The 26,756-nt window shown below is 45.7% G+C and overlaps 1 protein-coding gene across 17 annotated transcripts in view; it reads left to right on the top strand.

Annotated features, from left to right (window-relative positions):
* Window positions 1-26,756, top strand: part of RERE (arginine-glutamic acid dipeptide repeats) — a 342,916-nt gene that overhangs the window by 204,239 nt on the left and 111,921 nt on the right. For all 17 annotated transcript variants that reach the window (XM_060276215.1, XM_060276213.1, XM_060276214.1 and 14 more), the window contains 3 exons: window positions 7,680-7,728; window positions 12,116-12,240; window positions 12,696-12,795. In XM_060276215.1, the coding sequence (XP_060132198.1) occupies window positions 7,680-7,728; window positions 12,116-12,240; window positions 12,696-12,795 (274 nt within the window). The remainder of the gene's footprint in view (window positions 1-7,679; window positions 7,729-12,115; window positions 12,241-12,695; window positions 12,796-26,756) is intronic.

Here is a 26,756-nt window from a genome sequence, read left to right as displayed (position 1 = left end):
ATGCTCATGAGCAGAGCAAGATGGAGGTGGCAGCTTCCTGTTCTTTGCCCTCAGCACCCCACAATCAGCAGTATATGCCTGGAACAGAGAGCCTTGAGGAGCAATGCTGATGGCTTCACTCATTCCTCTCCATATCACCACACACCTTTGAGGCAGTTGCTCGCTGTCTAAATTGCAAAGGAAAGGTGGTGGGTATTTTTGCATTTAAATAAGAAAATAATTGTGATGCATCCAAGAGACAGGAATTGCAGGCTCCATCAGAGAGACATGGGTTTGGTCCTCAATCAGGATGCCCTTTGGCAAGTCCCCCCCCCCCCAATCTGTGAAACGGAAGTACTGTATGAGTTTACTTATATTCCTATCCTCCCATGCCTTCAGAGCCAAAGAACAATATCCAAAGAGCCTACATCGCAAGGTTGCTATGAAGGTGACATTTAGCTTTTTAAAAAAAATGCACATACAGAATTTGGTGCTGATCTTTGAAAGTGAAATCCATTTAGCAATATCCACAGTAGGAAGTGTGAAAGAATTAAGGAGAGGAGGAAGACAATTCAGGCAGGCTTCCACAACTTGGTCGCATTCACACCCTACATTCAAAGCACACCCTACATTAAGCAGTCATGGCTTCCCCCCAAGCTGTCCCCTGGGAGCTGTAGTTTGTTAAGGTTGCTGAGAGTTGTTAGGAGACCCCTATTCCTCTTCCAGAGCTGTAATTCCCAGAGTTCCCTGGAAAAGGGATTGATGGTTAAACTGCTGCGAGAGGGGAACAGTGGTCTCCGAACAATTCTCAGCACCCTTAATGAACTGCAGCTCGTTCTTTGAGGGAAACCAAGACTGCTTAAAGTGGTATCATAGTGCTTAAAAATGTAGAGTGTGAATGTGTCGTATGTTTTTGGTCTACAACTCCTATGAGCTCCAGCCTTCATGGGTGCTGTTGTACAAAACGTCTGGAAGACATGAGCTTGGGGCAGCTGCCTTGTACTGAGCCAACCTTTTAGTCCATCTTTTCCAGGAACCACAGGCAGGTTGAGGCCTCCATAGCTCTGCTTGAGCAGGAGATGCCATAGGCAGAATCCAGAAACCCTCCATATATAGAACATGTGCTCTAACACTGACCAGCTGAGCCTAACGGCTTAGTCCCAAGGCTTTGGGGGAAGCCCTTTGGTTATTTCTGTAGCTTCTGTTACACAAAGAGTTTTATCCACTTGCCAACCTTGTTGAGTAGGCTGGAGGTGATCACTTGCTCATGAGTCATGACCCTGGAGACGAGTCAGTCTCCAGCAGCACACAGGAGTAGGCTGCTCCATGGTCATAAAACTGCTTAAAGGTTTGCCAAAGCTCTACAAACTGGGAAGGGTTTTAGGAACTCTGTACATTATTCAGGTGGTGGTGGTGGGATTTAGTGGATAGGATTGCTGAAGTCAGAGGTGCAGGAGGCTCTTTTCTTTCTCCTTTAAAACTTGAAGTTGCTTGAAGTTGCCCCTTTTACTAATGCATTGGGCGCCTGTCCCAATGTCCCCATACAAGGTGGGGATCTGGAGGTAGTTCAGTGGCAGAGCAACTGCTTTGCATGCAGAAGGTTCAATCCCCAATGTCTCCATTTCAGGCTGGGGAAGAGCTCTGCCTGAAACCCTGGAGAGCTGCTGCTGGCCAGTGTAGACAGTGCTGAGCTAGATGGAACATTGGTCTGACTCAGTATAGGGCAGCTTCCTACATTCCTATTTGAGCTCCTGCAAGGGAAATATAAACTGATGGTCCAGCCTCCCATCAGTCTTACTTTCTTCACTCTCCCACTTGCCGGGACCCCCACGTTGATTCCCGCCTTGCTTTGAAGCCAGAAAGGGCAGTTCTCTTGTCTCGTAGCCAACCCCCCCCTATCTGCCTGAGGATTAGAGGGCTCCGGTGCACCCTGGGGTGGGGTGGATGTGGGTGGCGGTGGGGGGGAAGAGTCCCTTCCTTTTTTATATTCATTTGCAGGCCTCCAGTTCCTTTCTGTCCAGTCCCTGTTTATTCAAGAGACTACAGCGTTTCCATGGCAACAGGTTACTTTTCAAAGGGGGAACATCTTGTCATTATATTTAATCCTCTGCAGCTGAAGAGGGACTGAAATATTAAGTTGTTGTTGCTATGGATACCACTTTTGTTACATTGCTTTCCTTTGGTGTCAGATTTCATACACTGCGCTGGCTCCTTTGCTCATCTCATCATCCTCCCCCCTCCTTCTCCGCTTCCAACCTTATCCCTTCCCCATCCCTCCATCCCCCATTTTCATGGAATAAACAGCCCAACACTTCTCTCCATTATTGTTGTGTTTACTCATTGACCTTAACATAATTATTTTTTTAATCAACTGTGTCTTTTAATCCTGTGCGTGTGTGTGTATGTGCGCGTGCGCGCGCACACGCGCATGTGCGTGCATGCAAGGGTAAATGCATACTTCTTTCAAAGTTTCAAGTACCCCAGAAGCTTCCCTCCACAAAAAACCCTATGCTGCTTAACTGCATTCTTCCTTTTCTCATATTTAAACAGAGCTAGGAGGGAGGGATGTGCAGAGTAAAGGAGGGCAAAATCCGAAGTGATCCAGGCAATATCTGGAGGCAGCAGTGTTGGAGATTTGTAGGTTGAGATGTGTGGTGTTTTTTTGTTTTTGTTTTTTAAATGCCTGTGGCAATTAGCTGATCCTCCTTCTCCTTCTCCATACTTGTATGTGTGTGCCTAGAGATAGTAAAATAGAAACCTCTGCAAAGTGACAGTCTGCACTTGTCCAGAGAAGCAGTATATGGAACGAGGACCACTCCACAGTAGCCAAGCAGGGGATGACACAGCCTTTGAAAACCTTGGGGAAAGCGGGTGGAGATGCTGATCCACTGAAGCTATTCTAATAAGTGTTTCAGCCTTTGCCAACCCTGGTGTCCTCCAGAGGTTTTGGACTGCAACTCCCATCACCCCCTAGCCCAGCACAGGCTGGTGGCAGTTGGAATCCAGGAAAAGATTCTGAGGGCACCAGATTCACATAGAATGATGGCTCTGTGATGATGGAATTTATGCATCTGAGCGTGCATGGGCTGCATCGTATCAAAGGTCCATCTGGTCTAGTCGCCTGCTCCTTACAGTGGTCTACCCAGATGCCACTGGCAAACCACAGGCTATGAAGGCAAGAGCTCTCTTGCACAGTTGATTCCCAGCAATTTTCATTCAGTAGCATGCAGAACCAGGACGACTAGGAAGCACTGCTTGACTTGACTTCTGTGAATTTGTCCTGCTTGACTTGACTTCTGTGAATTTGTCTTCAATCCTATTTAAAGCTGGCCAAGCCGGCAACCCATTGCTAGATCTCACAGCATAGAATGCCATCAATTACCCATGCACTCCGAGAGGGAGTGCAATCTTTTAAGCCTGACCCGGATCTTAAGTCTTTTCCCCAGGGATGGGATGCCTAGGTACACCCCCCCCCGGTGTTTGTTGGATTCCAGCTCCCATTATCCCTGGGCAGCATGCCCAATGGTCAGGGACGATGGGAGTTGTAGTCCTGCAATATCTGTTTAGGGCCATAGTTTCCCCATCTCTCTCCATCATGTCTCCCCCATCCTCACCTCAGTCTCTCCTCATCCCCACTGAAAAGCCTCTGTCTGTCATTTATAACCTTCCCTCTTGGGGAGCCACAAGGCTGGGCAGAAATACACACAGAAATACCCTTAAGGACTGGGTGGTCCAACACGCTGCCCTAGGACTGGATGTGGCAACTTTTGACGCCCCCCACCCTGCCACACTCCTTGCACACATGCAACAAGGCAATGTGCAGCCCACTTGGTATGAGAAGTTGGCCCACCTTGCTATAGAGTCTCCTTGTGCATGTGGAGGGTTCGCTCCAGAGATGCGCAGGAGCCGTCTCTGTATTGAGATATAGCCTCTTATACCAGGGCAGGGTTCTGAGTTCATTGATACCCCCTTCATAAGTTGTCAAGACCCCAGCCCAAATTCTTAGGTGTATAAATGAAATCAAGTCAAGGAATATCAAAATATGTGTCAGCATTTAATAATCACCAATCAGTTGTGATTACTAGGAATTGCAAAACATAAAAAGAGTGGGGGAGGATACTCTTGTATCATGGAATCATCTTATTAACTACAAAACCTCCTCATTGACAAGGGAGGTGCACCCTGTGCATGCCCACACTTTTTATTTCCGAGGCCTATTGTTTTGTAATTATTATTATTTTTGCAGCATACCTTGTAAATGTCTCTTCTACCTCAGGACCCCACCCCCTGCCGTTAACCCCCTTTCAACCCCTTTTGGGGTCTTTTTTCACCCCACGCACAGTCGCCTCGACCTGGGCTGTGTGTGTGTCAATATCAACCCTGTGGTAGGGGTTTGGATGCATCTTTTGAAAAAGAGTTGAGCAGCAGCAGAGCTTCTGTCTGAATTTGCTGAGCCTGGGGGCCAGGACGCAGCCCCGGCTGCCTGCCTGCCTCTTTCTGTTCAGAGTGTTCTTATGAAGACCACACAGCATCCTTTTTTGCTATACCTCTTTCTGGGCAGGGAGCCATTGTACAGAAAGGTGTTGGAATAAAGGGATGGGTTTAGCGGCTTATTTTTCTCACTATAAACCCAACTGTGGGAATAAAAAGAGCTGGGATTGCAGAAAAGATTACACAGAGCCGTCTGTATTTTGCAACTTGGCGAGCATTGATTCCTATTCATGCATTTCCCCTCCCTTTACATAATAAAAGTGCTCTTCATCTTTCCTTGTCTCGCTGTGAACTCCATAGAGGGAGAAGACAATACAGTGGCATATTCCAGCTGCAGGATGTTACCGGTTTGAAATAGATTCTGTCTATGCAGTGAGCATCTAGGTATGTTGTAACATGCATACACATCCTTAAGAAGGAAAATTAGGTCAGGTAAATTCAGGTTGACCTTCAAAGTGCATATGATTATGTATGGTTGACTAGGGTTTCTTCAGGCTGGTATTTAACCACTAGCCTGGTGGCCGCTGGCAACCGGGAATTGCATGTAGGCGAATAAAGGTGATGTTGCAGGTAGGACAGAGCGCTCCATCTTTCCTAGCATCGAAACCAAGCACTCTGTTCCTCCACTGCCAGCCCACAACACTCTAGGGAATCTTTTCTTTTGTAGGTAGCTAACTTTTATTCACCTGCCTGAATGTCATCTCCTCCTCCTATTATAGTTAATTATTATTACATCACCTTCCACATATAGGTATTAAGACAATGTATGCAAAATAATAATAAAAAGCTTTAAAAGTTAGAAACAGGAGAGAAAATAATAGCAAATGAATTAAAAGAAAATAAAAGGAGACATCCATGGCAGAAACCTGTTCATTCAGCTGGGGAAGCCTCATAGAATAAAAATGCCTCCAGTTGTTCCGGAAAATATCTCGACGGAGATGCTGTTCCACAGAACAGCAGAACAGGGCAGCCACGCTAAAAGCCCTACTCTGAGTTATTGCAGAGCAGGCTTTTGAAACCTTTGGAACACACAGAAGAAGCTTGACCACAGTGCCCTACTGGGTGTATAAGGGACAAAGCTGTCCCTCAGGTAACCTGCTCTTGGCCTGTATAGCTCTTGGCTATAAGTTTTCCCCAGCTGATTCCAGGGACCTGTTTTAGGGAATGTTGGTTTGTGGCTGATCTTTTCGATCAGCAAAGCATTGATTGAAAGCAATTATTTTCCTCAGCTGGAGAGGTCCTCAGAGTGACTGACATATCAGCTGAAAGCAACGTGGTTCCTGCTGTCAGGCTTTGCAGTGTAAAAAGACATGGTACAAAAGGAAAAAGGGATTGGGGGGGGAGAGTAGAGTAAAACAAGCAAACTTGGGCAGCAAATTCTTAATGTTACAAGGTTCTTAAAATAAGCAGCTGGGATGGAAGCAGGCTGCTCAGAGATCAGTAACAGTTCTTTGTGGGCCCCTGAGAAATAGCTTGCAATCCCAACCTACCTAGAAGTAGCTGTAATAAACCTGGAAGTTGCTGACCTTTCATGTTGGGCCTCCAGTCTTCTCGGGGAAGCAACCCTTCTTGGCATAAGTAGCAATGTATGTAAGCCCTGAGGTGTGGAAAATGCTTTCTTTAAAACCTCCTTTGACCCAGAGCTGGTGTTATAGAAGATGTGTCCAATGGGTGGCAGGGAGACCTGTGTTCAAATCAGTACTCAGCCATGGAGCCCACTATGTATGGCTTGAGTCCGTTCCATGGTTTTCCGTTGACGTACTGGGTTGTTGCATGCTATCCTGAGCTTTGGATGAAAAGTGTGGGATAAATTCACGCTAAGTAAATAAAACCTTAGCTTTCATTTAATTAAAAAAGAAATGTAATTGTACTTGTTTTGGAAAAGAAAATGTAAAGGAAAACACTTACTGTCAAAGATGCTGCCTCCCTACCATAAGAGCATAAATGTTTGTAGCTGATACCCACGCTGTTGGCATTTTCCCCAAAATAAAGGTTGACAGCTTAGCACTGAGCTTAGTTAGCAAAGGTCCAACCCACAGGAATTTTATTTTAGGGCCACAGAGTTAGAAAAGAAAAGTGAAATGAAAAGAAAAGAAAAAAGAAAAGAAGCAGGCCTTGCAGTGCCAAAGCTGAGAGCAAAACCCAAAAATACCTAGTCTTGCAAGTTAAGGTGTCCAATAAATCTGCAGCCCAAGACTATCCTAGGTGTGTCTGTTAGATGTTAGTGGTGAGTCCCATGCTGAGCAAAGGAGCCAGGAGGGCCCAATGGGCTAAGAACTGCTGCTGGAGGCCAGAATTGGAGTTAAAATAGAGTGGCATCCTCTGCATGCAGCTAGATGGCAGCCTCTTGCTGGAGACGTCCTTTGGATGAAACATTAAACAAACAAAGGTGGGGGCGGAATCAGATCCGTTTTGCCACCACAATTTCCGCCCCCGTGCTTTTTGGGCACTGACATTTCAGATTGGGAACGCACGTTCTCTGCCTTCACCCTAGGGTGTCTTTCTGAAATGAACAGCACAACCAGGATTGGTGTGTGTGTGTGTGTGTGTGTGTGTGTGTGTGTGTGTGTGTCTGTGTGTCTGTCTGGGGTGCTGCGGAAGGGTCTTGATTCATGCAATTTGTAAGCAGGCACAGCCTCGGTTTCTTTTTAAAAGGCTTTCCCTGTTTGGCGAAGGCTGAGCAGGGAGCAGCTGAGGTACCATGTCACCGTGTGTCATTCCTCACATTTTGCAAAGGGCTGATTCACATGCTGTTGCTGATCAAATGACTTGCTTTTAACATTCTTTTTGGTTTTGGGGTTCACTTTTGAGAAGTGCTGCCCAAATTTCCATCTTAAAATTCCATTCTTAGTGGATGGGGAAAATAGCCTCCAGAGCCGACTTCATGAACCTGCTGCCCTCCAGATGTCCTGAACTTAAAACTCTTCTCCCCACCCCACTCCACCCCATTCTGGTCTGGGATGGTGGGAGTTATAGTCCAAAATAGCGAAGACTGCTCTGGAGTCTTGCTGGAGGCTGTCTTGTGAATCGGGGATTTTTCCCTGTACCATTTTGAAATGGCTTTAAAGACTAACCAGAAATTCTGTGGTTTTATTCCCAGTTGTGCTCTCAAAGCGGTGGCTGTCCATGCTCACCCAGTACAGGGAGGGTGTGCGTTGCACCACTCGGTTCTCCTTACTCACTGGTGGTTCTGTATCTTTCCATTGCAGGCGGTTGAACAGCACACAGGGTGAAATCCGGGTTGGGCCTAGTCATCAGGTAAGACCTCCTTACATAATGGGAACATCAAGTGACTGAACTGTCTCTTTCTGGCCACCTCTGATCTGCAAATCTCAAGGTGTCATCCACGTCCCCCTAAGCATGCTGCAGTCAAAGAGGGTGGTTGACGCCACGTCAGGATGCTCACAGATCTTTGTGTTTGAAGTGTATCTTGAGCCAGGGCTGTCCAGGTGTTCTGTGACACTGCATCAGTGTCCACTGCTCATACAGACAAACAGTGACCATTGGTCCACAAACATTTATTTATTTGAAAATATTTCTATATCATCCGCACACACAAACACACTATCAAGGCAGTGAACATTGTAAGAGCCATTACTCAGCCTAGCTGTCTGTGCCTTGAGACCACTAGAAAGCTCAGAGTGGTATTGGGTCTTGCCTCACTTGTGTTGAAAGCAGTTGCTCAGTCACTGAGAGGACCATGTGTGGCGTGGTGACTAAGAGAATGGGTTCTGGACCCGGAGGTCCCTGGCTCAAATGTCACCTCTGCTATGAATTCACTAGGCTCCCATCTGCACATCATTCCATCCCACCTAGTGAACCATAGGAACCGTAGCTCTCAGAGAAGTACAATTTCCAGCACCCTTAAAAAAAAACCACAGTTCCCAGGATTCTTTGTGGAAAGTCATGTGCTTTAAATGTGTGGTGTGATAGCATCTAGTTGTCCTTAAGCAAACCACAAAGGTTCAGACGTCCCCTCTGTTGCCATGTGGTGATAATATTACTGACCCACCCTGCAAGGTTATTGTATGAACACCCAAAAGGATTATATAAGTTCCAAGTGATATTTATCATGTCACCGTTTCCCCTCTTTTACCACTCTTCAAATCCTGTAGCATCCCCTGGAGGAAAGCGGCCTCTCCCCCCTCCCTTCCTTTCTTCAGAAAAGCAGCCCTGCAGGGCTTAGGTTGTTGCGTGCTCTGCACAGTAAGCCTCCTGGGACTCGCTCCCTTGAGTGCCTTATTTGAAAGCTTCCTTGCCAAGCAGAATAATCCCTTCTCTCAGTGTAAAACGGCTTAATTTTTTATTAAATAGCATTTTGAATGAGGGCCTCGAGGGTGCATGCCAAGGTACACTTTTCACATCTGTATATGCTGCTGTACTACTTTGGACACCTCTCAGGTTGGAATCTTGCCTTTCCCACACTTTGCTTTTCAGTTCCATTAAGGGCAGGATTGGAGAAACCACTTTGGTGCATCTTTCTTTCTTTCTTTCTTTCTTTCTTTCTTTCTTTCTTTCTTTCTTTCTTTCTTTCTTTCTTTCTTTCTTTCTTTCTTTTCTCTCCCTCTCTCCCTCCCTCCCTCCCCCCTCCCTCTCCTGTGTTTTATGTGTGTGGGAGAGTTTCAAATGCTCATAATGCCACAGACTATGCTGCAGAATGATCAAGTACCGTATATCCCTGAGGTGTTGCTGAAATTTGTAGGAAAATACCTGCCCAAATAAGGTTTAAAATTGTAATCTCTTCCATTTTGCTAATGGGCAGTAAAGTGTGATGAAGTGTACTGGGGACTGCCAGAGCTCTCCAGCTACGGATGTGCAGGTGTGTCCATGCAAGAAGAAAATACAGGTTTAACTACCTTTAACCACCTGTTAGCCAGATGTTAGGAAGGTGCCTTACAAGCAGATCAGGGATAGCTTACTGTGACAGTTGGTGACTTTCTGGGGCAAGGAGAGGTATTGCCTGTCATGCCTGTCACCTGGCCCTTTATACAGTAACTAGAGATTGAACAAGGTACCTTCTGCATGCAGTCACCCCACCACTCAGCTGTGGTCCCTCCCAAATTCCAGCATAATTGTACATAAAAAGAGACCTGGTGTGGTGTAGTGGTTAGAGTGTTGGACTAAGACCTGGGAGGCCAGAGTTATAGTCCCTGCTCAGCCATAAAGCTCACTGGGTGGCCTTGGGTCAGTCACTGTCTCTTGGCCTAACCCACCTCACAGGGTTGTTATGAGGGTAAAATGGAAAAGTGGGAGAACTGTTTACACCTTCTTGAGCTCCTTGGAGGAAAGGTTGGGTATAAATGTAATAAATAGGGCAAAACTGATACATTGGGGCTCTTTGGGTGGTATTCAACTAATCTGTCCCATCAATGCAAGGATTTCTCCTTGTACAATGGGATTCCCTCCCCCTCCCCAAATCTGCTCCAGAGAACTGGGAAAACGGGAGCAGATTTTGGATAATACAGAGGGGAGGAAGGAGACTGTTGCAGAAGCAGAAATTCTTGTGCTGACAGAAAATTCACTTAGCCCAACATTGGGTTCCACCCTGTTTATAACAGCCAAACAAAACCAGCAGTCTAGCAGAAATTGCCTTATTTCTGAATATACATACCTCTACAGCAGGCATCCCCAAACTGCGGCCCTCCAGATGTTTTGGCCTACAACTCCCATGATCCCTAGCTAACAGGACCAGTGGTCAGGGAAGATGGGAATTGTAGTCCAAAACATCTGGAGGGCCGAAGTTTGGGGATGCCTGCTCTACAGGATGATTTCACCTTGGGAGGTGGCATATCAGACACATTCACGTAGGATGGGGTCTGTCAGCATCCATTAGCCATGATAGCTACATGGAGACTCCATATTCAGAAGCAGTATATCTTTTAATCCTAGTTGCTGGGGGGAAGCAAAGATAAGAGCACAGGAGGGCTGCTGCCTTCATTCCTTGCTTGGGGTCCTCTCAGAGGCATCTGGTTGGCCACTGTTTTAAACAAATGCTGGATTAGACGGACATTTGGCCTGATCCAGGTGGGCTACTTTTATATTTGTGTGATGAGGAACTTGAACCCAACCCCTAGATTTAAACAGAGTTGGTTGCATTTTTGGACTGTCCCAAGCTGTTGCATTATAAAGCTGGCTTGGAAATATTCACTCACCTATGGCAAGTTAATTATCAACTCCAGATGACTAGGCAGGGAAGTTTTTCAAACATTAGCTTCCTGCTTTCAGGCTACAGTTTGCTAACGATAATTTTTATAGAAAGGTAAGCTAGTATTTTGTGTGTATTTGTGTGTTGAGGCAGGGGAGACTAATAACTTTTGGTAGACTGACTTGGAAGACTGCTCTAAAGGGATACTTCTATTGTGATAGTGTTGCTTTTTCACATTGACCACTACAGATGAAGGAGGACTGGTTTTCTGTGCTTCACCTCCTCCTTTTACTGGGTACTCTAGGGGTGCCTTCACTACTTCTTGTTCTGCTGGCACAATTTCAGGAAGGTAGATGAATGTGTCAATGTTCAGGTCCATTTTTGGCCTTTGCAGGCATACATTAAAGCGTTGGAGCGTGCCCATTTGCTTCCAGTCCCTCTTGATGCAAGTTATAGCCACTTTATAACATTCCAGTGGTGGAGTTTGATGCATCAGTTTCTTCCCTCTGGAGAAAAAGACCAGAGGAAAATACAAGTGGAGTGCTAGAATGTCTTCCGAACCTGTGGCATGTAATTGCTGGTTAGATGTATCTATATGTATCTATATCTATATAAAATGCAGCCTTTCAGATGTGCTTTGCATTGTAACCATGAGAGGTAATTACAGGCTTGGAAAGCTTTTTACTGTCTTGCAACTGTTGCTGTCAATGATCAAGGCTGCTAATTGAATCCTGCAGCAAGCGCACAGTGTGCCTTATGCCACAGCACATTCTCACACTCTGGAAATGCCTGTGGGGGTCAGGTTTTTTTGGGGGGGGATCCTGTTATCTCCAGCTCCAAGATGCAGTGAATGTAGGGATATGAGCAGGGCCAGATTTAGGTTTGATGAGGCCCTAAGCTACTGAAGGTAATGGGGCCCTTTATATGTCCAGCTGTCCTTGGTCAACTACAAATTGTCACTGTTTTTTGTGTTGAATATATGCTATGTACATCCAGTTTTTTCCCCTTTATATTTTTTGGGGGGACCCCCAAGAGAGTGGGGCCTTAAACTATAGCTTGTTTAGCATATGTAAATCGGGCACTGGATATGGGACTGCAAGGGTCAAGACAGAGGAAGAGGATATTTTTGGCAAAGCACTATATGTCTCCAAGGAGGCTATGTAATTCAGCTTCACCTCTGCTATAGGAGATAGCGATCAAGCAAATGACCTGCCCTCTTCCTCAGCTGTGAAATGGGCATAGTGGGAAATGGTGGGAAACAAGCACAATGCCCCATTCCAAAAGCGCGCGCGCACACACACACACACACACACACACAAAAGCCACCTTCATTTGGTCACCTAGAGGCTGTTTTTCACACTAGGGGCGAGTATTTTACATGTCCATTTCTGCTTGCTTTATAAAATGTTTGGTAGAGCTTGGAAATACAATCCAGTGTCTCTGCATGCATGCTAACAAACATCCTCTTGCTTCTGCCTCTTTAATTCCCCCCCCCTCAAGGCCAAACTCCCAGAGCTGCAGCCATTCCCTTCCGGAGACAGCGACACAGTGACGCAGCACGAGGAGCTTGTGTGGATGCCTGGGGTCAATGACTGCGACCTGCTCATGTACCTGAGGGCAGCACGGTAACGTGAAGCAAACACATCTCCCTCGTCCCTGCAGTGGGGAGTTGCTGCTTCAGGTGGCAACATCCTGCTCAGAGATTGAGGTCTAAATTCCTGCATGCACAAAGCATTCCACATCTTGCGCTCGGGATAAATCTCCCAATCTTGTGGTGTAGTATAAATTTTAATTTGCTCAGCTGCAACTCCTGCAAAAACTGAGCGCTGTTGTCAGCACACTTTTAGGAGCATAGGGAAGTGCCTTTTTCTGAGTCAGGCCATTGGTCCATCTAGCTCAGAATTATCCACACTTGCTGTCGGGGAGTCTCTCACAGCCCTTCCTGGAGATGATGGGGATTGCAGCTTCTCCATGCCAAGGCAGTCGCTCTCCCAATGAGTTACAACTTTTCATTTCTTTTCTGAATTCTTCTCTTGTGTTTTTTAGGCAAACGTAATAATACTTCTTTCTCACTTTCAAGGAGCATGGCAGCTTTTGCTGGGATGTGTGACGGAGGATCCACAGAAGATGGGTGTGTCGCAGCCTCCCGCGATGACACTACTCTCAACGCACTCAACACAGTAAGTCTCCTGCTGTTGTGCCATTAACTTTGCCCTAATTTGAAATAGTTTGTTGTCTCCTCTCCCCCCAATTAACTTTTGGGTTACTCCATGGGTCTTTGGTCATCTTAAGGCCCTCTCTCCTTACCCCGGTGCCTTCCAAAACGTGAGAAACATCTTTCTGGTTTTTCAGAATTGGGAAAAAGTGGGACTTGAACCCAAATCCACAAGCTAAAGGTGCTTCTTATGACTAAACATTGTGCCCCTGCAGTTTTGGACTTTTATTGGACTTTTTGTGGTTGTTCCTTTTTAGGCACAGCACAATACATTGACCTCAGATTCCCTGTGATTTTGCACTTACGTTTCCTTACCTCTCACTTGGGATAGGATGCCATCTGCTTCTGTGAGTTTTCCAGCTTTTAGCTTGCTCCATCACTTCTCACATAGAAGCTGTGATTTCTGCAGGAAGACCCACTAATCACCAAAGAGCTTTGTGAATTCAACTTTTACCATGGCCTCAACTACAGTGCCGCAGAGATTGGGTGTTCATATCCTAACTCCCCCCCCCCCCCACTTGCTACCCGCTCCTTTTCTAATTACATTTCTAATCACATTTCAGTCTGGAAGCTTGATGTTGCTTGTGCAGGAATCGTCTTTATTACTTCCATTGGTGGGCCATTTAGTAGCTGGGTAGGGAAAATACAAATACAAAAATATGTGGACTCACCTGTGCAACTAACATGGTGCAGTAGTGCAAGCCAGTGCAAGGGCTCCCACTTTTGGAACAGGGCTCTCCCCCCCCCCCAAGCTTACTTTTAATAGCATTCACTTAATGCATTTCCTTTCCTCCTGACCTCACTGTTGACAATTCCACCACCACACTCTGTATACAACTTATGCACTCTGTGATGACTCAGGATAAGATTAAATTCACCTGATAAAGTGGACTCCAGTCCATAAAAGCTCATTACATTTGTCTGTCTTTAAGATCCTCAATGCTGTTCAATAACATTGCTACCTTCCTGGAAACAGAACGACTGCAGAATTAAACATGTTTTGTTTTTGTTTTAAAGAAACAATTATAAATATAAAAACACTTTAAAAGAACAACAGTGCATGCATAAAATCACTTCAAGTCCAATAGTGGTACTGACTGGGTAAAGATTTTAGAAGGCTTATTGAATTTAATTATTTATTTTTATTTGGAGCATTAGAACCTTGCCTTTCAGCCAAAAAGGCTCCCAGAGTGACTTACATGCAATCAGTTAAAACAAAACAGTCTGTACGGACAGGAATGCAATCTTGAGGAGAAAAACAGGACACACAAGGGAAAAGCAAACACAGACCCCCAATTCTGAAATCGCTGTTCTTATAATGACCAGGTGGCACAGTTCAGGGGGCAGGAGGTGAGTGATGAAGCTGGGCCTCTAGCAGAGCTGATGAAATGAGCCCTGCTGCCTATCTCACCTGCTGTGAAGGTGCCTACAAGACTGTAGGGAAGGCTCCAGCTTGACAACGCAACTGAAGGGAGTTCCAAATAAAAAAATAAAAAATATATATCACCATATTGCAGATGGGGTAGCTGAGATTGAGAAGAGCCAGCAAAAGGACCCTGCCATATGGCAGGGTAAAGCAACTTGATTGAGGTGGCACTGTAGTTTGGGAGGGCGGGGAATATGTCCAGACCTGAAGTGTTCAGCAGGGAGGGGCGCAGCTTGGACTCTTCTCCAGGCAGCCAAGTGTCTTGTGCAGGCACCCCCAAACTTCGGCCCTCCAGATGTTTTGGGCTACAATTCCCATCATCCCTGACCACTGGTCCTGTTAGCTAGGGATCATGGGAGTTGTAGGGCAAAACATCTGGAGGGCCGCAGTTTGGGGGTGCCTGGTCTTGTGCCAGTATGGATGTGGAGAGGGGAGCACATTCCCTGAAGCTCATTTTAGTGACTTAGACAAGAGAGTTGACTTGGAGGTTTTGTGATTCACAAGCCAGACACTCTACCTCTGTGCTGACGTTTTCAGCGACAGGTAGCCACAGTGCATAATTCTCTTCCACATAAATAATATATAGAGCACCACTTTCTTGCCTGCTTGATGGATTTGTCTGCTGTAGATTTGTGAGAAGCACAGCAGGGCCCAGCAGTGTTGGGCATCACAATGGTAGTTACTGAATATCACCAGAGCTGAGCAGGTATTGAGATCTGAGTGGTAATCTGTATGGTGGCCCCTGCAAGGCCCAAATAAGAGCAGGGGATTTGTGGGATACCTTTGGGGTTTGTTTTTTAAGAGAAGATGGCAGCACGGCAAGTTTTGGTAACGCTGGCGGGATTTTTAGAGCTGTTTTTTGCAGCTGAATTCAGCCTGAATTTTGCTTTTGATTAATTTCTGCAGCAGTATCAAGTTTACCTTTCCCACTGGAGGCTGAACTCCTTTTTTATTATTGTGTGCGTGTGCTATAAAAACAAAATAGAAAAGTCATCTGTAAAAGGATTATGAAAAATGAAAGGTGGGTGCAGATAGATAGTAATGAAAACAACAACCAGTACTTCAAATAAGTTTGTTCTGGATCCTGATATGATCACTAAAACAGTACATTTACTATCGTGTCTAAGAAAACAGAAAGTTTTTTTTTTTCTAACAGAATTTAAAATTTCTGTTTTCTTAGTCACTGAATACTATTTATCATCTATCTAATCGATCTATCTTCATTATACATGGATAATTCTTAGATTCTCTTAAAATTAAAAACATATACCATAGCTTAACCATATAAAACATAATTAAAAATTCCTTCCAGTAGCACCTTAGAGACCAACTAAGTTTGTCATTGGTATGAGCTTCCGTGTGCACGAACATAGTTTATCAAATAAATGAAAACAATGAATATAGCATAATATCTCCATATATATCGGTCCAAAACATTTCAAATGTTACCCATTTCTCTCTAAATTGATTGCTCTTTGTTGAAGTCTCACAAGCCTCTGTGTGATAGATAACCTTCTACATGTTTGCTAATAAGCTCTTTAAGGATGTGTTGCAGCTCAGGGGCAGAGCATTTGCTTTGCATGCAGAAGATTCTGGGTTCAGTCCCCACCATCGCCAGGAAGGACTGAGAAAGGACCCCCTGTCTGAAACCCTAGAGAAGCACTTCCTTATGCATACTCATGGACCGATTTGGTATAAGGCAGCTTTACAACAAAATCCTTTATGAAGGAGCTGTAGATACTTTTTCCAGTGTGGAGCTACTGAAACCTTGGTTGCCGCTAACAGACCGGTGACCATTTCTAAATCAATATTTAGTCCTATTTCACAGGGTTTTTTTATACCTGTTTTAAATATTTCTATACCACCCTCTTGCAAAACAGCAAGGCGGCATATTAAAACATTTACAGTGTTTGTTTTCATTTACAAAGTTTCTTGGCTGTGAGTCCCGGAAGACATGCTGTCTCTCCCTTGCAGGCTTTCCCCCTCCTGGCCTGGGAGGGCAGGCCCCTGACTGACGCCAGCTACAAAAGCTGAGGCTGCCAAACGGAATATTGGGCCGGGGTATTGTTTAGGGATTTTGATTGGGGGAATTGTTGCTGTTAAATTTTTTTTGTATCTTTATGATTTATGCGGAAATTGTTCAATTCAGTTGTGTACTTTTTGATGTCGTGTTTACTGTTTATGACTACTTTTGCTATGTTTGCAGCAATGTAATTTTTTAATATGTTGTGAGTCTCCTTTGAGGATGGCTTTAACTTTAGAAAGGCAGCATAGAAATAGAATGGTTGAAAGCAATATTTGAAATGCCTACTTAAGCGGCATTTTAAACTGCTCCATGGGCTTTTTGGCATAAATGATTGTTCAAAAGTGATTGGAAGTCAAAAGTGAGGGTACCTGCCAAATCACTGCTTGGAAGAGTGTCCCATGGCAAAGGGTCAGTGGTTAGGCCTCTCTGTCATTGGGGGGGGCAACAAACAGTGAATGAGCTGGACTATAAGGGTTCAGTTGGTCCTTGGCCCAGCAGGATATGGGCAGCCAGGGCAGATGTTTTAGCAGGTGTCACATACCATCAGCCCCTACCAGCGTTCACGCGATTCTTCACCTGCTTATATGCAGTCTTGGTCCCTTTTCTATTTCACGGAATAGCTGTAAGGGACAGAAGATGACATCGCTTGCTAGGAGATGCTCCAGGCCGCAGGGCTACAATTAGTACTAACACTAGCCATGATTCAGGGGGACTATGTGTGTTACTTGCCCCTACATTGCTTGGCTTTCCTGGGCTCGGAGCTGAGCAGGTCTGGGGTGGCGCTTGGCAAAGACCAACAGCAGCGAGGCAACCCTTTGCTGACATGGCCCGCCCTCCTCCTTCCTTTCCTCTTTGTGGGTTGAGGATCAGTCCTCTGAGTCACTGGCAAACGGCTCATGTTGTACCAAGGGGGTGTGCTCCTGTGCTTTCAGCAATGATAATATGCAGCCCCAAAGATTAATGGTAAAAAATTGATATGCTCTATGATTTCTTATTATGGAAATGCAATAAACTTCAGAGCAGCACTTCACATAAATCAGTCCTGACAAGCTTCTTTGCTAGTGTTTTATTTATGTAATAACAGGGTGCTGTAATCCTCAGTATGATTTATTGTTAATTACACCCGATAGAAATGAAGAGCAGAGGAAGTTTTTGCTGTGCAGCATTTATATTATCTAGTCGAACAACTCCTTCCAGTGATTATTTGCTTAATAGCATGGGTAAATTTTTCCAGCTTTTTAAAAAATTTATTCCTTCTGTGGCTCAGGCTTTGATGGGAGGTCTCCACCCCCCCCCCAAAAAAAACCCGGTTTCATTTTAATGCTTTTTGCAGCAAATCAAGTGGGACAGAAATTGTTTGTTCTGGTAATTATCAGCCCCCTTTTGTGCCCAGTGCTTCCCATACAAGGTGGAAAGCAGGTTAATGAATGAGGTTGTGTGGCTGACTGGGGGCCAAACAAGACACAACACTGCAATTAGCAATTGTATGAATGGCTTCTTCTTTTTTTAAGTGTTAATAGTGAGCAAGAGGGACCTCAATCAGCACTGTGGTGTTGGGGGGCAGAACAACAGGGATGCTGAATTAAAGCCCCCACCCCCAGCCAAGGTCCCAATCTGGATCTCCAACCCCCATTTACTCTGTTATTTATTTTATGAAATGGGAGTGGGGAATTTCTGGCCTGTGCACTGATCTTGGCACACCAAGGAGTCAAATTGGCCCACACCTACTAATCAGATTCTGCATTGGCTGTGTGCATCAGGTCCCTACAGTGGAATGGTGCACACAGGCAAAGCCGCAGGATTTTACCCTCACTTACCAGCTGATGAGCAGCAGAGGGGGGGTGTTAAATCCTGCTCATTATGGCTGCATCTGCTGGGAGATGTATAATTTCCTTTCCCCTTCTACAAAGGCAGCTTAAAATTTTAAAAGCAGACCTATAAACAGTGAGCCCACCATACAAGAACATAAAAGTTCAGCATCATTAAAGTAATCAATCAACACATTAAGCAGAAACACTTGTTGAAAAAGGACAGGGGAGCCAAGTTGTGCCGCAGGATATGGGTGCCCAGCGTGCGTGATGTAATGACATCACGTTGTAATGTGATGGCATGACATCATGCATGCCCCCCACCCTTGGAACCTGGCTTCCGGAGGCACTGGAAGTCTGGTTTGGAGGTCTCGGAAGGCCTTGGACACTATCTCCAAGGCCTTGTAGATGCTTTCTGAGGTCTCTCGAGGTCTTGGAAAGCATCTTCGAGGCCTCAGAGACCTTGGAAGTTGCTTGGGGTCCCTGCGTTGTGGGTGCTCAGGCATTCTGAGCCCCCCCCCCCCAAATACTTGGCGTTCCTGGCAGGAGATAAAGTAGTCTCTTGGGGCAAGGAGTTCCACCTATGGGGCACCATCTCTCTTCCACTCCTATATCCTGATGGGGGTGGGTTGGGGCAGGAAACACACCCTTCATGTGTGCCCATGGCTTTCTTACTGTGGGGTTATACTGGGGGGTTCCTTACTGGGGGATTTAGGAATTGTATACCAGGTTAGAATATGAGTCCATCAAGCTCAGTATTGTCTAGAACCCTGAAAGGCATTGGCCCCAGAGCAGTGTTAGAAACTGAGATATGAAAGCTAGGAGCTAAATGGCACCTTAATCCTAGGTTATGGGCACCGCAATGGAGTGTCATCTTATATCCTTAAAAAGAGAGAGAGCCTGTGTGTTGCACACATCTTTTAAAAAGTAGTCTGAACAGGCAGAAAGAGAGCATTAAGATTCCCATCAAAGAGCATCAAAGGCAGAATTGACATTGAGTCTGTCCTTAATAGCTCACAGATCAGCAGACATAAAAGAACAGATTAACGAGAACACCAGAAAACATGCAGACATCTTGGTAAGAGCAGGGTTTCTCTCTCTCTCTCTTTTGAATTATTCCTCAGTGCTTGGAGGGTTAATCTCAAATGCACGTGGATTCATTTCTCCCACCTCACCCCTCCCGCCCATCTAAATCTTGAAAAAGTCTTTCCTTCTAACCCCTTTCTCCTTAATATATGGGAGCCTTGTACAACACTTCCTTAATTAAAATTCAGAAGCTGAAAGCTCGCATTTTATAGCCGCGTCTCTGTAATTCTACTTCGTAATTTTAATTCATATTGTTGCTTCAGATGTCCTTTCGCCCCCTCTCCCTCCCTCCAATGTGTGTGCTTCTAAATTCAATACAGCTTTACCCCAAATTATAGTACAAGCATTTTGAATGGATTACTCAAGGAGCAGGTGCTGGTGGTGCCATCTTAACTCGGGTTACAAACTCCGCTAACCCGGAAGTAGTTGCGAACTTTGCCCCAGGATGAGAACGGAAATCGCGTGCTGGCGGCACGGCAGCACTGGGAGGCCCCATTAGCAGAAGTGCTCCTCGGGTTAAGAATGGTTTTGGGTTAAGAATGGACCTCCAGAATGAATTAAGTTTGTAACCCAAGGTACCACTGCAATACACTCGGTGGGGGGGGGCGGTACTGAGCTTCATCCCATGTTTATTTTTGGAACTGCGGTAGCCGGGCCCATGGCTTTTTGGCCTATATTGGAACCTCTACTTACAGATGTATTCAGTTCTGGAGGTCTGTCTGTAAGTAGATCCGGGTTACTGGTAGGAGCACCGTTGTGCGCAGGTGCATTTGGCGGCAGCCGCTTCTGCGCATGCGCAAAAAGCAGAAGCCGCTTCTGCATTTGCGCGAATTGCGTCAAACCCAGTATTTACTTCCAGGTTTGCCACGGTCGCAACTTGGACCGGGCCCAAGTAGAGGCGGTCGTAAGTAGAGGTTCTACTGTATGTTCCTTGAGCTGTGTGTTGCGGGGAGCGGATTCACAATGACAACAGTTTTGATTTTTTAAAATCCCTGAATAAATTCTCAGGCCAATAAGTTAGTAGTCTCCGCTTTGCAGAAAGATACCATTAGTTTGGGGATTGGTCAGGGCTCCCATCTTAAGGAGCTTCATTTCCTGGGCGCAGTCTCAAAGAAGGCCCCTTCCTAGGTACCCACCATTTGTGGTCTTACCTCTTACAAATATAGGAAACTGCCCTGTACTGGCTCAGACCATTATACCGTGTAGTTTAGTATTGTCTACACAGGCTTTCCAGGGTTTCAAGACTGGATTTTTAGCCTTCTGGCATTTTGGATGGATGAACCACTATTGTTCATAAGTAGCAGGCTCACAGTTGTGGCCTGAGAGGTGTGATAATAGGCAAAACTGATTATTATTATTTTTAAGGATCCCAGGCAAAGGGGTGTGTGTGTTTGTTTATCCCCAAGCAGAGAGTTCGTTAATGCTCTTGCATTATTTCTTTTGAGTGCTCAAAAGCTCCTGAGCAAGAAATATTTTAAAACGTTGACTTGGAAATCCTTTCCTGCTGCCTGGTGGCAAACTGGTGTCCCAGATCTGCCAATCTGGAGAGGGAAGGTCTCTACATGGTGAATTGCAAGCCTAACTCTGGTTTCTGCACCAGACTTCTTCAGATACACGAAAGCTCATACCAATGACAAACTTAGTTGGTCTCTAAGGTGCTGCTGGAAGGATTTTTTTCATTTTGTTTCGACTACGTCAGACCAACACGGCTACCTACATGTAACTGGAACTATGGAAGGCACCACATTGAGCCGCGTGAAATGGAAGTAGTAATATTGGTGCTGGTAGCAGTACTTGCAGCCCAGCGGCCTTGCATTTTGCCTCCCTGTTTTTTAAGTCTGCTCTTTAACGAACATAACTTTTACTTCATTCCCCTTTGTATGCAGGAGATTCATGTTCATATTGCTGATTGCTCCTCTTTATTAATAACAACGAGTAGTGGGGCATTTCCATAAACCGCGATATTACATGGCAGCCAGCTTAATGCCTGTGGAGGGATATTCAGTTACAAGCAAGATGTCACCCAGACAAATTACTTCCTGCTTTGGTTTGCTTAACTTGCCCTCCGACTAGATCTTGTACATTAACTTCACAGACAACCACATTGAAAGCATAGGGAAACTATTTAAAGGTATGTTAGCATAGGTTATAGTAATGATTTCCCTTCCTGTCTTTTGGCCAGTTGTCAGCATTTAATGCTCAAGGAAGCCCTGATGCTTCAGATTAGGGGCTGGTTGGCCAACGGTGCAGTCAAAAGTCTCACATAGAATGGTGGAGTCTGTCTCTCTCCCTTTGAGAGGCTTGCAGCTTGACAAGCAAGTTTTGTCCTCTTACTTGCAAAGAAGGTACGCCTGGCTTCTTAAAAGACAGGCTTCGATCCCAGATGGAATCCAATGTGAACCGGCTATGGGCACAATGCTTACTTAACCATGGCCTTTTTGCAGGTTAAGATCCCAAACATACAGTGGCAGTGTGATTTAGCTTGCTTTGCTAGGCTCTGACCTCATACAGTGCCATCAGGGAGATATCAGCAGGTCTTGTCACTTGTTAAGTGGAGAAGTTGAAGAGGCTGGGAAATGACCTTCAGCGTGGCTTGCCCATTGCAATTGTAATGCTTGTTAATAGTTCATCCAAGCCATCATTTGCAATCAATTCCAAACCATGGTTTCACATCCCGGTTGTGGACAATCCTTAGCCATGTTGCAGTCATTCATATATAATGCTTACAGTTATAACCTTCCACCTGACTGGTAAACTAGTCAAATCGTAAGAGTTTTGGGATGTACACGATGCAACCTACATGCAGAATATTATGCTGTTGCCTCTGCTTAATGCATCGCATCACATCACAGAGGATGCTCCTTGATCGTAGATAAATGTTCTCCTAGTGCTGTTTAAAATGTGGAATCTGTTGCATACGACAGGAAAACATCTCCGGTTGCTCCATCCAAGGCTACGTAAATTAGCTTTCCTGTTGGTGGTGCATAGTTGCCCCATGGGCTGTGATGAGTTGATGGTACCTGCTGCAAGCTACAACTCTTAGCCATAGTCTCATTGCCCTCAATATAATTTGTAGGTCACAATTTCGTGCAGATTGCAGAATTCAAACTTTTGCAGGATTTTAATCGTTTGGATGCAGAGGTTTTTTTTTAAAAAAACAAACAAACCCATGCGCTCACTTAAAATATATTCACTCTGCTTTTCAACAGCAGATCTTAAAATGGTTTAAATATACCAGGCCCTTTTGCAATGATTCCAGTTCAGTTCCAGAAGCAGGATTCTTTAGAATACCAGTTTCAGGTAACCCCTGTAAATGCCACCTGTTTAAAGGATACTTGGCCAGTTCTGCCGTTTTTTAATGGATAGGTTTTAAGTTAGCCTGGCAATGCTGTTCAGGTTCCTCCTGCCCCCTCCCTCCTGTGAACATCAGTCTGAAATTTAGCTGTGTTCTTAATGGACTCCAATTATTTAATATTGTAGCAGGAACTGAGGCCCTGGCGCCTGCGATGGCTTTCAGGCAGCGCTCATAATGACTGTAATTGCAGAAGAGTGCCTTGCTGAAGCCGGAGCTGCCAGATGTGATGCTCTTCTGATGTAGGGAAAGGTCACGGGGAAAGGGACGTTTAAATTAAGTTATAAATTACAACTGAAGAACAATATTTTGATGTGCAAGACCCGGGGATGTCAGAGCGGCAAGACATAATTCATGGATTCATTACCGAACAGAGGTGCTTGACAGCTGAGCCATGCCAAGAGGAGAATTTATTTGCGGTATCACGCAGCCAGAAAATGGCAGCTCTGTTGCAAAGCGGGTGTCAAAATGCAACACCCCACCCCCAATGCAGAAGAAAGCCACCCCAGCCCTTGTACTAATGTGGTGGAGTTTATGCTAATAAGCTCTTGCCCTGAGATCCATAGCTGCTTAATGTCTGTTGTCGTAGCTGAGGGATGTGGGCAGGGAGGCAGGGAAGAAGTGCTATGATTTAAAAGGCACATATTTATATATATTAGGCATCAATGAATATTTGGAATTTTCCAAATTGCAGGGTATGAATTCCCTTATTCTTTTATCTTACTTTTTACATTTTGTTTCTACATGTGTTATCTCTATGTAACACTCCTTTGTGTTGGGAGGGGGGCACAACTATATAAATGGCTTGCATCTTGTGTGTATGTGTGTCCTACCCACTTCCATTTGGTGGGTGGTACTCAGTGTAGACCCTGGGCAGGCAAACTAAGGCCCGGGGGCCGGATCCGGCCCAATCACCTAAATCCGGCCTGCGGACAGTCCAGGAATCAGCATGTTTTTACATGAGTAGAATGTGTCCTTTTATTTAAAATGCATCTCTGGGTTATTTGTGGGGCATAGAATTCGTTCACCACCACCCCAATATAGTCCAACCCCCCACAAGGTCTGAGGGACAGGGGACTGGCCCCCTGCTGACCCACTGCAATGAATGAATGAATGAATGAGGCTAAGGTAGGTTTATTGATTTTAGTAGGTCTACTCTGAGTAAAAGTTGAATACCACCCTGTCTGAGGATTGTGTTGCATAAGCAGTGCATGGATAAAGGACTTTGTTTAGTCAGTCGCACTTCACTTCCGTGTAAATTAGTTTTCTATTTAATGCCTCTGAGAGAGCTCTTTTGTCATAAGAAATGGGATTCTTGATTAATTTACTTTGTAGAGCAACACTGCTGAGCTTATACCCTTACCAGCCCTAGGAAGAATGGCCAATGGCCAGGGCAGACAGGAGTTGTAGTTCAGCAACATCTAGAGCAGGCACCCCCAACCTGCAGCTCTCCAGATGTTTTGGCCTACACCTCCCATGATTCCTAGCTAACAGGACCAGTGGTCAGGGATGATGGGAATTGTAGTCCAAAACATCTGGAGGGCCGAAGAGTGGGGGTGCCTGATCTAGGGGACCACACTTTCCCCAGAACTGCTGCAGTGTGGACTAATGTGGCTCCTTAATTAAGGCTTTAAGCACTAGAACCAGAGAGAGAACTAGGATTGGCCAATAACTGGTTTTCAACATTGCGATATTTCACCAGCCAAACATCACAATATACTGATATATCACTGTCTGAAATAAGGACGGAGCTGGTTTTCAACTGTGTGATATACCAGCAGCTAAACATCACAATACTCGGGTGGCAGTTTTCAGAGCTGGGAGGAGTTCAGGAATGCTGATCTCTGCAGAGAAGTTGCTAAACATAAAACAATGAAAGACACAAATATCCTATTCTGTATTAGAAATCAAAATGTCTGAAAACCCTGGAAAGCTGCTGCTCATCAGTATCAGCTACATGGACCCCAATCGTCTGACCTTGGTCAGGGACGAGCAACACCAATGCCACTCATACAATTGGGCTGTTCTTGACATGCTTGAGCGTGTGTAGGTGTGGGATTTGACAGCACTAAAGATGTGTGTGTTGGCGGGACTACGACAGGCCTGTGTGTGTACATGTATACCAGCATGCTGTGGACATGCTCAGGAGCAAGAGTTCCAAGTGGGTGGGGCCACACTGCGCACCTATACTGAACAGCTGGAGAGCAACTGAAAACATGTAAAACTGGCTCCAGACTGACAGTGTGGGGCCTGATCTTATGAGTCCCACAAACGCCTCAGAACCAGCCTTTCCCAACCTGGTGCCTTCCTTTGGGCTACAATACCTATCAGCCCCAGCCAGTGTGTGCTGAATCGTAGTCCAAAGTATATGGAGGGCACCAGGTTGGGAAAGCCTGTCCCAGAGCATCCTCCAGCTTCTCCAACCTGGAGCAGTCGGCCATCCGCCCATTGTTCGTGGCCTCCTTCGGCCCCTCTTCTCCTTCCAGTTTGTTAAGCTTGTTCAGTAAAAGGAAAGGAAGGAAATTAATTTGTTCCGTTCCTCCGGGCAAAAATAGATTCCTTCCATGAGTCATGAATAGGGAGGCAGGGAGTGGAGTACCTCGCCAAGCAAAAAATCCTGCTTTCGGACAGGGCTTAGTTTTCTTTCTCCTCCTCCTCCTCCTTCTCAAAATAGACCTGACTGGGATTCATCTCTTCTGCCTCAGATGTTCTTCAGCCTAATCACAGATATAAGGTGGGGCAGTCTGGAGTTGCTTGTGGCTAATGTCCACAGCACCCTCGACCACCCATATGGAGGTTGACAAAACTCTCACATTAGATGGGTGGTGGCAACTTTTTTATGGTGGGGTAGGGTCTTGTGGCACCTGTAAGCTGTTTATATCATGCAGTAGCCCAAGTGTGTGGGAAGTGTCCACATCAGCAGGGACCAGAAGTGCCTTTCTTTGGCTTCTACTTGCATCTCGCAGAGCTCAGCCTTGATTCAGTTTTAAGCTTCCTGGAAAGCAGAGGGTGCAGTCACCCATATGTTTGTGAGGACTACTGGGGCACCCACAGCCGAAATTGGGAACAGATGGGTGGGCATGGTGTTTGTGGGTTTCATTTAAGGCAGGCATGGCCCTCCAGGTGTTTCTGGCATCCATCTCCCATGGCACTGCCATTGGTCAAGGACAACAAGAACTGATAAATGGGGTCTCCTTACTTTTCCTCATATAAATCGGCACATTGGTCGTGTTTGATAAGTAGAAATATAAGCAGGAGTCTTTTCTGGCTTTTGGACATGGTAATGCTGCAGGTTGGAGAGTGGAAGCCTGAAAAAAGAGAGACCCCAAGCCAGGCGCCCAGGCCCATACACTGAGCATTAAAAGCATTTTGAGCCATGCCAGTTTCCTTTGCCTGTCAGAATTCAGGCTCAGCAGGATCTGGTATCTTAGCTGTATATTTCGGCTTGTGGTCTAGGAAAGGGGGGAAGTAATCATTGTTTCACTCTCTTGCCAGTATAGTCATGGGCCTGACATAGAAGTTGGTGGTGGTGGCGGCAGCAGCAGCAGGTTTATAAACAAAAGCTTCTATTTACTGACAATACCTCCCATGCCTGCAGTGATCCTTTTGAGAGGCAGAAGGTTCACCTAAGCAGCTCCTGCTGGGCTCTCTGTCTCCCTGACTCTCAGCAGCGTGACACAGCGTTGATGGCTTTCTGTGGCACCAGTGCCTTGTTTAAGCTCAAGGCTTGTTGCTTGCAGGAGTTGGGTTGTTCTTGAAGGGAGTTGCCCACAGTGACTCGACCTGTTTCCCCTGACCCCTTTGTGGCACCGAGTGGACTCGCCTGGTGTGGCGCCCCCATTCCTCCCCGCCCACCCCCACTAGGTGGCTCAAAATCCTGCTTTGACAGAGGGAGGTAAAGGAGCTGTCTGGCAAGGCAGGCAGATGCTCTGGAGTCTGACAGTATAGGAGCTTTCTAGCAAAAAGTCCCAGGGAGCACAAGAGGAAAAGGTGCCGTTTTGGCAAGAGCCAGGCTTCAAGTGAGCAGCTTTATAGCTGGCTCTGCTGCCCCATGTCTTCCTGAACACACCAGTAAAGCTGAGGGGTAGTCAACCTCACATGCCATATGGCTCTGGCCTTGGGCTTCCACTTGGACATGCTGTTTCCTCTGCCCCGGGGGTCCTAGGCATGATTTCAGCTGGTTGGGAGCAGTGGGTGAGATCAGCTTGGGAACTGCAAATTTGAATGA

This window comes from Zootoca vivipara, chromosome 6 (assembly GCF_963506605.1).
Source record: "Zootoca vivipara chromosome 6, rZooViv1.1, whole genome shotgun sequence".
NCBI lineage: Eukaryota > Metazoa > Chordata > Lepidosauria > Squamata > Lacertidae > Zootoca > Zootoca vivipara.
The sequence above is the reverse complement of the archived record's forward strand: the minus strand, read 5'-3'. Positions and strand labels throughout refer to the sequence as shown.